The sequence below is a fragment of the Sparassis crispa genome (genome assembly GCF_003851025.1).
Source record: "Sparassis crispa DNA, contig_000010F, whole genome shotgun sequence".
Taxonomy (NCBI): domain Eukaryota; kingdom Fungi; phylum Basidiomycota; class Agaricomycetes; order Polyporales; family Sparassidaceae; genus Sparassis; species Sparassis crispa.
Window position 1 is genome coordinate 1,085,790 of NW_020939758.1, and position 15,481 is coordinate 1,101,270.

The following is a 15,481-nucleotide window of genomic DNA, read 5'->3' on the forward strand; positions in this document are numbered from 1 at the left end:
GATAAAAGTGTGGTCGAGTTCACAGATCAGATGATGGCGAGTGAAACATGGGTGCTTGAGCGCTTGGGAGCTGCGCGGCGGAAATATTGTACCGACCTGAAAAGGAAAGACAGTTGCCATCTTAGGAAGGTTTTCAAGAGAGTGATGCTCATGGCGTGCCATTGCCCAAGGCTGTTCAGCCAGGAGATTAACTATCAGATGAGATATGTGGCTGGTTCCTTATGGGCTCAAACATGCAAGTTCTATACGTATTGTATATATAATCAATTGTGAAGCAATTTCGTCCTTTGCATGTCACGTAGTCATACACTGGAATCGCGAGGTCCCATCGACGCTGCACAATGCCCAAAATTTCACGACTCCAACCTCTCCACAGAAACCAGCTCTTCTCTCGCAGATTTCAAATCCTTGTTATCTGTGTCTTCGGCGTCATCTGATGTAGATGCAGCATCGTCACCGCTCAGTTCTGCATCCGGGTTCAGCAACGCGGCTTTGCGTTCGTCATGTCGTTGGAGGAAAAAAACGACCATGGCTGTACAAACTGGACGTCGAACGGCCGCGTCAGGGTAAACGACGGAAACAGAACAAAGAGCGTACTCATGCAGAAGTTGAGGCACGCGGAAGCAACTGTGCCTTTGAAGACACTGTCAGTGCGGGGTCAGACGTCGTGACGCAAATAGAAGATCGGAATTCCATACCGCGGCTGTTCAACCTGAGGAAAGATAACACTAAAATTCACTCCATTAGCTGAAGGCACACACGAGACAGCCAAGCGACATACATCGGTAACCATGCTTGCATCACATATGCAAACATATTGCACGACGCCACGACGAAAGAACGTTCTACGTATTGTGTTAAATAAATACCGTTCGGCTACAAGAGACGTTACTCACTCTCGCTGTCGGCTCCTGTCAGCTCGTTTGCCCAAGCAAGGATGATCCCGGATAGCCCTCCAGCAACCAAAGTCTGCAATGCAGTAGCATCAATGAGGGGTAGACGCAGATGTACAAGCTACTGACGAAATAGTAGAAGACCCAGCGTCTAAAATACGGCGTAGCATTAGTAAATTCCAAATTTGCGAGCATGCGAACGTACCTTGTAATGTGCGTATACAATGGAGTCGCTGCAAGAATGATATTCGTGATCATGCTCCACGTCTATTAAGAGCCGTACAGTCAGCGATGACCTCCGGACCCTAAACTGATACTCACCCCCGCCAAAACTATGGGTGGCCATCGGGCCTTCACCGCATCCGACCACCACGCCCAGGTTAGAGCTGCAGTACGGACACTAAGTCGGCGACGCTTAACTTGTACTCTGCTAAATATGCTTACTGGTAACGACTTGAATAGCGTTCATACCAAGTGGATATGTATTTATCTGGCCTACAGTGTACACCGTTTTCTCAGGAGTGTTGAAACTCTGCAGCCTGGAGATACTATGTCAGCTGCGCGTCCGTGGTACATTCGATAAGAGCTCACCAGAATATCATCGAGTTCGAAGTTCCCCCGCCGTTGTTGAACTAGAACACAGTTTGTAATCCCCGGTGAGGCGGAGTTACACATAGAGGGGCCGTGCGTACCAGGATATACACTATAAATAAGAATTTAGTGTACCATCTGCATCTGTGAACCAGACTACGTACGCAGCGTCAATAGATACAAGTGCCACGTGTTGAAGAAGCCCCAGACCTGTAAGAGGGGTAGATTATTATCCCCAAAATAGGTGTTAAACAAAAAGGCACCTTCTTACCAGTGAACGGTGCAGGTGGCTTCCGTCCAATCTCCGCCATCCTGCGCTGTCCAAGTTCGATCTGCTCTTGTGTGTAAAATATCGAAGGACGGGTATTGGATGGGAGGTCTGTGGAAACCCTAGCAGTCAGAACCATGTCGACGACGTATATAGAAAGATCTAGACGTTGTGAATACTCACCGGGCATTACGAGGAACCCGAGGAAGGCGATAGGGAGAGTGATGATGCCATCGATGATGAACAACCCTGAAAGAATCAGCGCATGTCGTAATAGCGACATTGAATGAACACACATTTCCAGCCAGCGAGACCATTCACGCCATTGAGGCCGCTGTAGGCGCCCTACAAAAGTCATCAGCGTATAATACTGCCTTTAGGCTGTGCCGGATACATACCGCTTGAAGAAAGCCGCTGATCATGGGGCCTATGGCGCTTGCAGTCTTATAATGTAAACAGACCTTAATCCGCGGTCACATTGGAAGTCATCGAACCCGCTTACATGGAATATGCATGCTCTCTTTGCTAGCTCCTCTGGTTTATACCAGCTACCAATCACATACTGCATCGCAGGGTAGAATGTTGACTCGGCCAGCCCTGCTCACGAAAAGAAAGTTGGTCAAGTGGCGGAGTGGACGCCACGAAGACGGCTACTTGCCCACGAGAAAGCGGATCGCGACAATCGTCGAGAAGTTCTTGGCAGAAGCAAGAGTCATTGTTAGTGCGCTCCAGAGAACTTCCATTAGTGGAATCTATCCCTTAGTCAGAGGATTCAGAAGTATGAGTAAATAACGAACGAACCCATATTGAGGGACGAATTCTCGTGATCAGCATACTGTGCCATCGCTTGAATTAATGTCTGCGGAGGATACGAGTACGTCGGTGCACACACTTTGATGGAATCTGGCCGATAACATAACCACACGTCCATGCAGTTGTGATGTAGTTCAATTGATTCCCGTGCCTGACGAAACTTCAGGAACATCTCGACGACTGAAACACGTATGCTTTACAGGCGAAGGCTGTAGAGGTCATCAGAGGCAGACAAAAGATGAATATTATCAACGTACTCTGTTTTCATTCCAGAGACATACGCGTTCTGTGAGGGATGTGTCAATCATGGCCATCAAGGACAGTGGGGGGGGGGGGGGACATACGGTGACATTCTGCTGGTCCAGATACGTGGATTTCGAACAAGATCAGTGCCTGCATGAACGAAGATTGAGTTTAACAACTTATTTGCTGAAGTATGACAGCGCGGCGTATGTCAAGAGGCATGCATCAAGTTTCGCCAAAAACCTCCGCTCTTCAGGTGGTTTATCCCACGTATCCCTGGAAAACCAGTGAATCGAGCGTAAGTCGACGGCACACAGCGGACAGCGTACCAGATATAGCTCCGAAGAGGACGTGACCCTGGCTTCTGCTTCAAGTCCTCGGAGGTCATCTTACAAGAGACACGGACACGTCAGGCAAGAATAGTCCACAGACAAGGCAGTGACTTGCGAGGAGTTTATAGGACGCCCTATCCGCTACAGCAGGCCCTCTATGAAAAGAACTCATACGTAGAGTGTATGGCATCATCATAAAGATAACGCTGTCAGGGCATCTCGATGCCTTCGGACTGGTCAGGAGATGCACGATCAGAAGTGAAACGTTCGGTATCTTTTTGAAAAAGATATGTGGTTGCCAGCGCCAGCACAAACCTCTCAATAGATAATAAACACGAGAGCACGCAACACTGGCACGATATGAGACGACAAATAAGATGCCAGATACGAGAGCTCGCTGCAACAGGCTGTTTCTTGACATCAACTTTTGGAGTTTTTGGCACGATAGAATTGAATAGCGCCATCGCGAAGTCGGATGAGGTGACCACGAAGCGCTCTTCTGAGAAACCGCAAATCAGATAGCTGTGGATCACAGTCTGCACCCTCTTGAATGCGTATACGGATAAGACATGGCTGATATTGGATATAAGTCTGTTAGAACTTGGTTGGAGCAGTTAAGATAGTAAAGGACCAACCACGCACGGCAACTGCCGAGATCTCCTAGATGTTACTTATGTATGTTTCAGATCTAGATACTCCTCGTGGCGCAAAAACATCGCGACCTTCGTGTAAATTCGTAGGTCCTCGTAAGTACGGCTGAGACCTACGTCGCTTAATGAGATGCTCCTTGTGTGGACGGGATGTGTCCTACTTGTTTTTCATTATAGGAAATAAAGTTGCTCCCTCCCGTGGTTAAGTCCTCCTCCGCCAAATGCATTCAAACAACAACAGCATCCTGTCCTCGTTAATCGACGAGAGTGGCCTTCTATGCCTCGAAAGTGGCACACGCAAAACTCGTGGTGAGGATATCAGCCCTCCCCACCGTGAGAATGCGGAATGATACACCGTTGCGCTCGCATGAATGAGCCACATCCGTCAGCTCGTTGTGATGACCGTGACACTGCACTACGACTGAGAGCGCTTCCAGCTCACTCTTTCCAGCACCCACGCGGTCTATTGCTCGAATGATGTCCTGCGCTGGGAAAGGGTGCCGGTGGTTGCCGTCCAGCTGGAGTGTGCGCAGACGGTGTGGCAACTGATCGAATAGGGCACTGCTGTAACTCCCGTAACCGCAATGAAGGTGGAGGAGGCACGGAAGGCGCTCGACAAGGTCATCGATAAATGGAGCAAATGGGAGCTGGTATGATTGGAAGGCGAGGGTTCGGATACGGCCGGCGTGAAGCGGGAGGAGGATAACCAGGTCTTCCACCTCATCCTCAGAAACACCCGTTCCTGTAATGTCGATATCAATGTGATCCAGGTGAGGCCCGAAGACGGCTAACAGGTGTCCGATTGTATAGTAGTATCGGTATGCTCCAATACTCAGGCGTCTGAGTTTCGCAGTGGGGTTCAATGCAATTGGACCCCATTCCCTCTGCAAGTGGAAGGAAATTCTTTCCAGCGATGGAAGCTCCAAGCAGCTGCATAGAATCTCCGGAGAGGTAGCAAAAAAACCTCGAATTATCAAACTTGGTGTCGTACGGACAGCCGGGGATTGGAGTACCAGCTGTGCGAATTGGTCATTCCTCCCTAGCAGCTTAACTGTAACTTCTCGAAGGCCATGTTCGGGGATCAGCTCTAGCCAATCAAAGATTGTAGCGTCCCTTGTGGAGAGACCGGAAGTGACTGATAAAAACCGCACGAATTTCCGTAAATGAGGACAGGTACGAAGCGTACGGGCGAGTGCAGAAGCATTTGGTGCATCTGAATCGAAGAAGATGCGCGAATACAGTAGCCTGCGGGCAGTTGGGCTCCAATCACGGCATACCAGCGCTGCTTGGAGCAGATCTTGGGATAAGGCGCTACTGAAGATGTGGTATAGAACATCCTCATTCCAGCGGGATGCAGATACGGTAAGAGGTTTTGCTCTCAGCTGAAAGAGAAAAACCTGTAGGATACGTGACCACACTGCCGTAATGTACCACCAGATAGCCATGTCGTATCGCTCAGAATGACACGACTACGTAGAACTTGTGAGAGGTGTGGAGCGGACTGAAGGAGGTTACTGTTGTTTCTCGGAAAAATCGTAATTGCTACAATTTCAATGTTTACCGTCAGATGATGAACTTGAGCATGGTTTGAACATCTCTCACCCAGTTACTGAAGGACAGTATGACAGTAGGATGTGCACAAAACGATCGCGAGTCAGTGGATGCCGTAACAAAGGTCCAACGTTGAAGGTCTCAGCCGTATCTCTTCAAAGTCACGTGCATTGCACTTGTCTTGTAAACTACATTGCAACAACTCAACGGATGGCCATTCTTCAAATGAGAAAAATTAGCGGCTAAGGATCCTGAATTTTCTTCATTTGTTGTTCTCTCAAAAAGCTCCGCACTGCGAAGTTTTTAGATTTTCAATGTAACTCCTGCACGTGACAGCGGGTTGTGGCTGAGCCCAATGCACCTCTCCGCACGGTTCCAGCTAAATTCAAAACGTTAGACGTTTTGCGACGAAACTCACCTCCCGATTTTTGTTTGTGGCGCAGCGCTTTAGTGCGGAACAAACAGACTTAGGCCGAATTGGGCAACCAGTCAATATGCGGTCTACCCTCCATCATCAGATGCTGGCAACCATGTCACCCCTTGAGAACCATAAACATGTTCCCCACATGAAAGAGCTCATAAGGATCTTCTCAGCTCTCTCCAGGGCATGCCAGTGCGAGAACTCTCGCACACAGGCTCTCCGGCGAGCGCTTGAGCTTCCGCATTTGGTTTAGGTCGTTTGTCCCACACTAAACTGCTGCTCCGTGAACAAAGATCGGGAGGTGAGTTTCGTCGAGAAACGTCTAACGTTTTGAATTTAGCTGTCACCATGATGCAGTGATAAATACATGATATCAATTCGTGGCAACATTACATGAAGCTGCATAACTGCACAGACTGCACCGTACCGGAGATACTCAAAGTTCGGTTCTACGTATAAGTACATTGATGATCGTAGTAGTGAGCATCCTACCGAGATCGTATCATAGGATTCACGATGAGCGTGTAACAGGTAGACGAATAGTAAAAGGCCATTGTGGAAGACAAAAGTTTGATATTACTGGCGCAGCCTATGACCGGAGGTCAACATCTATAAGGCTTTTGCGGCCTTTGGTGGTCCTTAAGTCGCGGGAAATGCACTGAACCGAGTTTATTCGGAAGGCAGGTTTTCAGCGAGTAAAGTAAAGAAAAACCCATCTACGCGGTTGAGCGCGTATTCAACGCCTCGGCTAACTCCGATGCCTCGACTACTCTATTCCTCTAATATCCTTACACCCTCCTCCTCCAAAGCGAGTCCGGGGGGGAGCGAAATACAGCAGGCTGTTGAACCTGCGATTTGAGTAGGGGTTTGAAGAGAACCGCCCGACGAGCGAGACGGATTGCATAATTCCCGGTTTAGGGCCGAGATTCCTGATTAACGTCGAGCACTCGCGCACACTCGACGCGGATAAAGGAGCAGTGACTGCGCGGGGCGGAGGCCAGAGGCAATGGCGGCCTTAAGGTACAGCGGGGACCCACACGGATCCATCGCCGCATGATAGGCATATTTAAGCCGGGTTGCCATTGACCGCTGCAGGATTCACATCCGTCATCACCGCGTCCTGTCTAGGAACGGGTTCAGTCGGCATGTTGCCCACAGGATCGCCGGCTATGGTGGCATGGCCGTCCTGGGTGCTATCAGCGGCAGTGGGGGCAATATTGGATGGTCCCGGAGCAGGTTGCTCCGGCGCCGCCTCTGCATTTGGTCCGGGAAGAGTTCCGCGGGCCCAAACCGACAGTGCGTCTTGTGCCATCTGCATATTGACGCCGCATTTCGCAGAGTGAATTGCGACGTCGCGGAGACGATAATTGTTCGACTCCGGAATAAGGTGTACATAAAGTGTGCTGGCTACAGTCACACTGGCAATGTTATCCTTGAGAAGTTGGCCCATGAATTGGTGCCAATCCTCATCGAGGTCGGAATACTTGTCAGGCAATGGAAAATTCTCCAGGGCAATCCTCTGAGGTAATGCCTGCCTGACTTTCTTCTTGTGGATGATTCTCACACCATCACGCATAAATGGGTCGTCAACAGCGGGTAACGTATATCCCGGCTGTGGCTGTTGTTGCTGACGAGGTACACTACCACGGGGCATGCTATGTCTACCCTGTAAGTAGCTGGGACTCCGCGTTGCATGCCTGTCAAGATTACGGACAGACGACCTCTCGGAGCTCTCGTCGTCATCTCCGTTGTCTCCATCCGAGCCGCTACCGTGCGGACTCGAGTCGCCATCGCCATCCGGAGGACCGCCATCACCGCCTCCACCAGGGAATCCACCAGAACGGAATCCCCGACCAGAGTAGACGGAGTGTGATCCGCGACCACGCGCGGGCATTCCTCCACGACGCGGCGGGTTGTTGCTACCACCACCACCAGGTGGTCCCGGCGGCGGTGCATCACCAAATGCGGTGCGCAGCGTGGCGAAGGGCATCGCACTACCCCAGCGCGCACGCATGTCTACGCGGGACTCGGCTTGCTGCCAGGTCTCGTTGATGCGGGCCTCGCGCTCTCGACGCCGTTGTTCTGCCCCGCGCACATCCAAAAAGCGGGTTTGGCCATCGAGACGAATGTTGTACATGGCATCCGTCTCGTTTCGGTCGCGGGGCCGGAACAGCATGTCGAGCGACCTCTCGACATAGTCGTCCGAGTTGATCGGCGGAGACTGCGGCCGATCGCCTTCAACGCCAACGGGCGGCCTCGACTGATGAGTTGCCTCGTCTGCCGCGCGAGATGAAAACTCGCGTAGCGGGGTCTCTAAGTCGTCAATCTCGGGGTTCTCCGGCTTCTTAATGCGGAGTATGGAGGAGCGAATCTTACCAATCGCCTCCTCAAAGTCCCTTTGAGCGTTCACGGCTCTAGCGCGGGTAGCATTGGCCTCACGGGTGGCCCGATTAGCATAGCTGATGGCCTGCTGGTAGGATACGTCGGACTCATTGAACCTCACCTTTATGGCAGCAAGGAGGTCCTCCGTGTCGTTCCATAACTGGCTGAGCTGCGGCTCATCCATGTTAGTATCAGGTACACGGTGCTGATCACCGACCGTGTTGTCGTCTGCAGCGCCCGTGCGAGCATCACGGTCGCCCGGCGTATCGACGACGCCATCGCGCTCTGATCTGCCCGATCGCGAGGGATCAGCCTCACGAGACGGGTCACCGGCGTCATCATGAACGTCGGCAGGTGGTACCGGTTCATTCTTGTCAGTGGATTGACCGCAATCATCGACGTTATCGTCGTCGTCGGCGGTGTCCTGAACGGTACTACGCCTTGTCTTCATTCCACCAACTCCAGTGGTGACGGTCACAGTGGAGCTTGTAGGGTTCCTCTTGGCCGGCATGTCGACAGAGAAGATGATAGAAGCAAGGTCTTTTCGAAAGAGTGTAGAAAAGGGGTTTGTTGCCTAGCTAGAATAGACTTCACTAATACCGAGGTGGTATCAGCGGCGAGTGCAAAAATGTATAAGGCTTTTGCGGCCTTTGGTGGTCCTTAAGTCGCGGGAAATGCACTGAACCGAGTTTATTCGGAAGGCAGGTTTTCAGCGAGTAAAGTAAAGACGAAAAACCCATCTACGCGGTTGAGCGCGTATTCAACGCCTCGGCTAACTCCGACGCCTCGACTACTCTATTCCTCTAATATCCTTACAACATCGTTGGCTTCGCAAGTAGAATAGAGCGGTATACTCACGGCGTAAGCCCAGCATAAACATGCTCATCCACGATGCCCACCAGTGGAATATTGATGGTATCGAGAGCTACCAGAACCTCTGCTGGAAGCTCTATCGCTCGCCGTACTAAGGCAAGCAAGAAGTCTGCCCATGCACACACAGTCGTGGGATCAATAGTCCCTTCGTGCTGCCTGAATTCCACAGTTCCATACTTCCACACGCTCAGGAAGTTGACCTTATAATCCCGCAGACAATTCACCGGCGTGTTTTCAGGATCAAGGAGGCCATCAGGAAATGGATTCATCATCCGTGCCAAATGACCGAAATCACGAGCGGATAGAATTCTTCTGAGCACATCGGACGAACTCAGTTGCCCAAAAAACACGTTCGACCTGTTGCTTCTGAGCATGTTGTTAGTTACTTCACGATCAGCCGAACGATGGGCTGGGTGAAGCGTATCAATCGACTCTGAGATAAATATATCAAAAAATGAGTGACCAAGAGTATGGCGAGGACATTAAGGAAGCGTACCCTCGTAGATGATAGTAACGGCCGCAATCCTCTTCAGTTCATCGAGAGTAAAGGTTTGTCCTTGACCCTTACCGATACCGATATGGACGTGATATCCTGTGCTCTCATTTGTATGGGGCGGCACAGCACGGCATACGGAATCGAGTACACCACGGATTTCATCATGCCAGGTGAGGCGAGTGGGTATGTCGGCATCAGTGAAGACGGGAGATATGAGTTCGACACCCTCCATCCGCTTGCTGAAACTCTCTCTGCCTGGGGCGATTGAGTAGTCTTTAGTGACGATCCACGATGTCTCGCCAGTGGTGGGCCCATCATCTGAGACCTTGGCGGTCGCCGGGTGAGGGCCGTTAGTGATCGCTTTGACGATCCTGTCATGAGCATCATAGCCTTCTGCAACAGCTTCAAGCTCTACACCGAGAGTGAGTAACTTCATGATTGTAGGGATGGTTATCGAGGGATGGAGAAACGCGGCTACTCATATACGGGATGGTAGGAATTCCGCATCCACCTAAATTCGGCTCCCGTCCCGGTCTCAGGAGATGCCGCAACATGCGTTCCACAACACATTTACAGGGAAAAAAGGACACCGGACCTGTTCGGAGCAAGTCGACAGATCCTGTGTAGAACGAGGGTACAAGCAAATATTTGGGGTTGTCTGGTCGAGTGCCGTGGGTGGAACATACTGCAAAGTGCTTCGCATGTCGTGTATGACTCGCGCATCAATTTTTAGACCTGCCAGTAGCGAGCGGAAGACAGGTGGAACCTCAAGAGAAGAGAAGAATGGAACGGAGCCGTGGAAACAATGAGAGAGCGCATCCGAGGCTCTGGAGACACGCACCACCGTGCAGTATTAGTCTGGGTCGAGTCTGTCATGATTCGTTGACAAGCGCGCTACGATAGGGAGTCAGAACCCGATAGAGGTTAGTCCAGACCAAACAGGATGCCTGCGAAAATCAACCTTAGGCGGAGTCAGCAATCATACTTCAGGTGGAACACGAGTTACTTGGGCCCTCTGAAACACCTAAATGAGAGAAAACTGGACCTTCACATTGTATCAGATGATCAGTGCTGGTAACTGGAGAGAAATAATTCAAGGACGGTCGCTTCCGGTCATCGACAGAAGCCTTGAAATCATCCACAAAGCCCGTTGTGGGTGCATGAGAACTTACCGCACAAGCGGCCTTCCCAGAAGCTGGGCGTATCAGAAGTGGAGGCCGTGCGTCGCGGGATGTGCGACCTCCTCTGACTCTGCGGGCGTTTTGTGACAGTTTCCAGTCAGACCAACGTTCATAAGACACTAGTGCGAATCACCGTGGGTCATTCCGTGTACAAAGAATGACTTGGATTCAGGCCCGATCCTCCCTCCGATCTGTACGCACGGCGGCAAAATCAGATACTCAGCGCATTCTTCCATCTCGCACCTCCGACTTCGCCCAAGACCCTCTCGACCTCCACGTGTTCCAAGTTCAGTGCGACTCTCTTCTCACCCTCCGGCTTGCGCGCAGCAAGTGCGCCATCCTCGCATATCATAGCCCGCGAAGCAAGCAGCGAATCCAGAACCAGCTGTAGCTCGCCCAACGTCGGTCGCCGCGAGGGGTCGTCCTCACCCGTAAGGATATTCATGTACACGATATGCTGATGTCGAACCTGCAGGTATGTTGTCAATTTGCGCTTAGCGATAATCTCAGGAGGAAAAGACTCACCTCGCCCCACTTGATCTCTTCGACCCCTTCCTTCTTTATGCATTTCAGCAGTGCGGCGAGCATCAGCCGTTCGTGGAAGCTTAGGTCCCGGAGATACGCAGCCGTCGGGCTGTTCTGCATCTCTTTGATCACCTCCTTCACGTCTTCAGTTCTTGCAGTTCGGGAATGAGGCTGCACGAGCTCTACTGTCCGTCTACCGTGCCAGTCAGCGCCACGGCGATCCGTGGAGAATTGCTCAACACACCTGCATATGTCTAGTACGCGTCGGGCATCGCCGCTAATTGACGATACCTTCATGGCGGCGAACTTAACACCATCTGGGACGATCACGTCGCGTGTGTCTGAGAGTCCCTCTTTCGCACTGTGTAGTCGTGCCTGGACAATCTTCTCCAGCTGTGGAGTGGTGTACGGCTGGAAGTTGATGCGAATCATGCCTGTATCAACATGTATTTATAAATGGTAGACAAAAAATGAGCATGACACCATGCAGAGATCCAGGAGATACGCACCGAGCCTACTTCTGACTCGCCCTGTCATCACACGCTCTGGCAGATCCATCGTGTTCGCAACGGCGAGTACGACTAACTTAGAGCCTACAAGGGTAGGCCAGTTGAAGAAGTTATATACCACGTCCTGCTTGGTTGTCATCAACTGGTCAAGCTCATCCATGAGGACTACACTGTGCAACTGATCAGCATAAAGGAATGAAGCTCGGGCATCTAGAAATCCGATCAAATCACTCACCATGCGTGTCCTCCAGGCCCCACCCGCTCTCCTGCGCTGAAATGACGCGAGAGAGACTTCAACGCTTGGTTGGCACTTATCTTCATGTGTCCGTCCCTTGCGGCGTCGTGTCCAGAGACGGCCTCCCACAGAAGACTATAAGCTGCTGCAGGTTCCGGGATGCGCAATCCATTAATTTCGACGTAACTGAACGGATTGGCTTCCTGCGAAGTTGTAGAATTATTCAGCAGGTTTTCATATCAGGAGGCCTCAGCCACTTACATTCTGCAAGGCCATGCGCTTCAGCTCCCGCACGACTGCATGCACGGTAGCAGTCTTCCCAGTACCAGGAACACCAGATATATCTGTAAAACAAGTATCAGGCAATGTTCAAGAGATATGAGAATAGGCAGGAAAAAATACCCACATATGCACCCTCCACTGCCCTCCTCGAGCAGCTCTTCCACCGCCCGTAATACCCGCCTATACTCCTCTTCGCGACACGGCAGCGCCTCCGGGCGCGCCGCGACATGCAGCACGTGCATCGCGCGCAGCCACGGGTCCGTACCCGCTCCCGCCAGGTGCGCCTCTAGGTCTAGATGCAGGTTGAATGCAGAGTCGGCTGCGGGCGGGGGCCGCACAGCGAGCGCGGTACGCCTGCGTTTCCGAAGGGCGGCTTTTGAGTGCGGGGTAGGCTGCGCAAGTGTGCTCGGCCCTGCTTCCACCGCTTTCGCCCGCCGGCGTGGGGTACGAGGAGTACGCGGGGTGCGACGAGTTACGACGGTCCGTTTTCGCCGTGATGGAGTGGTTGGAAGAGCTGGAATGGTAGTTTCGCATTCTTCTTCGTCCTCGTCGTTGGGAAGTAGGCGGAATTCGTCCGTCATCGAAGAACCATCGTCTGATTCGGCCACCAGAGCCTGAACCTCCGCCGCGTCTAGGGACGATCCGCCGATCTCTGTGTCCATGTCAGACACCGCATCCTCGAGCGCTGTCTTGGTGCGCGCTCGACGTGGCGTCTTGCGGGGTGTACGAGTTGTTGTGGATGCACGCTTGCGCTTGCGTGGTGTCTTCGGAGTGAAATCCTCTTCCACCACAGGATGCTGCAGCTCGTCCCCTGCTGAAGAGCCATCATCCAAGTCGCCAACGAGTCCATGGATCTCTTTGCCTGCAGAAGAGATGTCCAATTCCGATCGCGTGCCCTTAGAAGCCTTCTTCCTAGGGCTGGGTTCATTGTCGGGATCGTGGTCATCAGCGACAAGAACATTCCAGTCAGACCCAACCCCCCACTTTCCATCCTCGACGCCAGCAGCCAATGCCTCCTCTCTGAACGCCCTCCAATCGATGACGTAGAAATAGCCCCGCATCGCGTTGGTGGCAAGCCCGCAGTAGAACTCCAACATTTTTTCCTCCGCTGCACGAAGCTTTCTACGCGTCGGAGCACTCCGCAATGAATCAGCGGAAAGAGTTGAGGATACCACGCAGCGACCGAGGATGGTTGACGATGAAATGGAAATAGTCGAGGAGAGGGTATAGTAGATTTCGTTCTGTGCATTGTGTGAGCTTCAATTTGGGAAAGGCAGGTCAAGCGGACGCACGTCGAGGTACTCTCTCCGAACACGGATCGACGCAAGCTCTCTGGGTCTGACGAACCAATGCAGCCTTACTCTGATGCCCTGCATCGAACCGTCAGCGTCCGCGACATCCCACAGTGCAACAATCACAGCGATACTGGGATCCTTCGACGATGACTGCACCAGCACTGTGTCCCCAACGTTGAACACCTCCAGTGCGGTGGATGGTCTCTCCTGTTTTCTGCGCCCGTACACCTTTGAGGGACGCATCATAGAGGATGCTTCATTCCGCACGAATTGTGAGTAGAAGCGGGTCTTGAGCGTGCTGAGTTCTAAGGTGGATGTGTCGAGCTCATGATTGAGATCTTCTATGACGGTGGGCCTAGTGTGAATGGGAGGGGCAGAAGGAGCATCCGTCTGATCGGTAAGCTGTAATGCGGGTAGTCTGGTAGGCTCTACAACGACAGGTTGGCCGCGCTTTGAGCGACGAAGAGGAGTATTTGGCACAGATTTTTGGGACATGTGGCGGAGCCAGTTTACGCACTATAGTCTTCTGATATCTTCCGAGGCCGCCTGTAATAATTCAGGGTGTGCGACAAGTTTATTTAAACAAAAAGAAGACAGATGGTTGACGCGTTCACGAAGGGCACCTGAAAGACAAGGCTGAAAAGGCTGATGTGGAGTCACGCTTCGCGTTACCTAAGGTTGGGCGTTGCATCACGAATACGTGACAGACGCGTTTCATGTCACGCTGACGCGGAACAACTGCTCGCCCGAATCCCACTGTCACTGTCAGTTAGTCGTCTCGGTACACCACGAAATTTAGGCCTTGGCTACACACTATACTACGAGGTCATTCAAATTGATTTCTGAACATGTTGCTCTCCCGTCAGGTTGTCGCAGGGCTTGATTGGACATCCTACACATGCTACGTTTCAACAACACACCCTCGTCTATGCAGATATCACTGCTAAAGTATGTCTCCGACTTGCCCGTGCATCTTGGCGTCTTACGAGGATACTTCTAGATACCGAGCAAGCTCACGTTCGACCAAGCGGCGTCGATCCCTCTGTCTTGCAACCGCTGGGCTTGTTCTCTTCTATCCCGAGAACCCGCAGGCAAGCGCGGGCTTCTTCCCTCCTTGGAGGGAGGGTGGCCGCGGCAAGTACGCAGGCCACCCTATAGCGATCTTCGGCGGTTCCTCTTCCGTCGGGCAATTCGGTGCGTTAGTCACCTTCTTGACGAAGCCGATGGATGTTGAGACGCTATCGCCCTGGAAGACACGCAGAACGCTACATACCAAGTCCTTGCCCCGCACGGCAAGCTCCTCCTGGTGCTAGGGGATCAGGTAGACCCCGCGCTGAAGGCAAATGGCGGAGACAAGAAAATTAATGTATTCGGAAACACCAACGTTCCAGCTAACCGCCAGGCCGGGCAGTATTTGTATGGTCAGCTCACGGCGCTGCTCGAAGGGGGTGCAATCGAGGTACACGTGTGCCATCTTGGGTGGCGGATTGAGGTTGACGCTTCTCTGTGGTGTAGCCTCGAGTAGTGTTACGGGACTGCCACCATCCATATCGGAACCTCGCGATTTACACACCAGCCAATATTTCTCGGAATATTCATCCCAGAAACTCATGCAGACCTAAGTTTACTCCCAAGGAGCCCGCCTTGGAGAGGCTCGTATGACTACCTGGGATGCTCTAGGTTAGTAACTACTCTGGATAGCGCTTTCGACACACCGCAAGCACACTGTGCATTGACCCTGATCCAACCTCATCCGCTTGCGAGCTCACTCAAGGCTTGCGTCAGTGCCTAGCTGACATTCGGACGTGCTGTGACAGTTTCTACAGACCTCGAGCAGTCTTGAGTCTATTGTGACATAGATGGTGCGGAACGCCCGTGGCGTGACAAGCGCACAGAACGTCTTGTCAACTGCGCGCGAAGCGTGAAGCTCAGCAAGCTCCC

The 15,481-nt window shown here is 52.1% G+C and overlaps 4 protein-coding genes across 4 annotated transcripts; 1 reads left to right on the forward strand and 3 right to left on the reverse strand.

Moving 5' to 3' along the window:
- Positions 1-353: 353 nt before the first annotated feature.
- SCP_1203690 (MFS general substrate transporter) lies at positions 354-2,683 on the reverse strand (the record flags this gene model as incomplete). Its single annotated transcript, XM_027763251.1, has 19 exons — positions 354-541; positions 598-644; positions 699-728; positions 782-845; positions 897-969; positions 1,023-1,044; positions 1,099-1,160; positions 1,215-1,279; positions 1,338-1,432; positions 1,485-1,525; positions 1,586-1,596; positions 1,649-1,694; positions 1,748-1,863; positions 1,936-2,001; positions 2,049-2,097; positions 2,151-2,195; positions 2,255-2,349; positions 2,415-2,504; positions 2,554-2,683. 19 exons carry the CDS (start codon positions 2,681-2,683, stop codon positions 354-356), a joined length of 1,335 nt encoding a protein of 444 aa, XP_027619052.1.
- A 4,145-nt stretch (positions 2,684-6,828) lies between these two features.
- On the reverse strand, positions 6,829-8,655 carry SCP_1203700 (hypothetical protein; the record flags this gene model as incomplete). The annotated part of the gene is made up of 1 exon (XM_027763252.1): positions 6,829-8,655. One exon carries the CDS (start codon positions 8,653-8,655, stop codon positions 6,829-6,831), a length of 1,827 nt encoding a protein of 608 aa, XP_027619053.1.
- A 229-nt stretch (positions 8,656-8,884) lies between these two features.
- Positions 8,885-14,035, reverse strand: SCP_1203710 (predicted protein; the record flags this gene model as incomplete). The annotated part of the gene is made up of 11 exons (XM_027763253.1): positions 8,885-8,939; positions 9,003-9,450; positions 9,514-9,924; positions 10,938-11,163; positions 11,220-11,412; positions 11,464-11,653; positions 11,729-11,898; positions 11,964-12,166; positions 12,225-12,307; positions 12,370-13,486; positions 13,538-14,035. 11 exons carry the CDS (start codon positions 14,033-14,035, stop codon positions 8,885-8,887), a joined length of 3,594 nt encoding a protein of 1,197 aa, XP_027619054.1.
- A 403-nt stretch (positions 14,036-14,438) lies between these two features.
- Positions 14,439-15,065, forward strand: SCP_1203720 (hypothetical protein; the record flags this gene model as incomplete). The annotated part of the gene is made up of 3 exons (XM_027763254.1): positions 14,439-14,488; positions 14,541-14,734; positions 14,794-15,065. 3 exons carry the CDS (start codon positions 14,439-14,441, stop codon positions 15,063-15,065), a joined length of 516 nt encoding a protein of 171 aa, XP_027619055.1.
- Between the last annotated feature and the right edge of the window lie 416 nt (positions 15,066-15,481).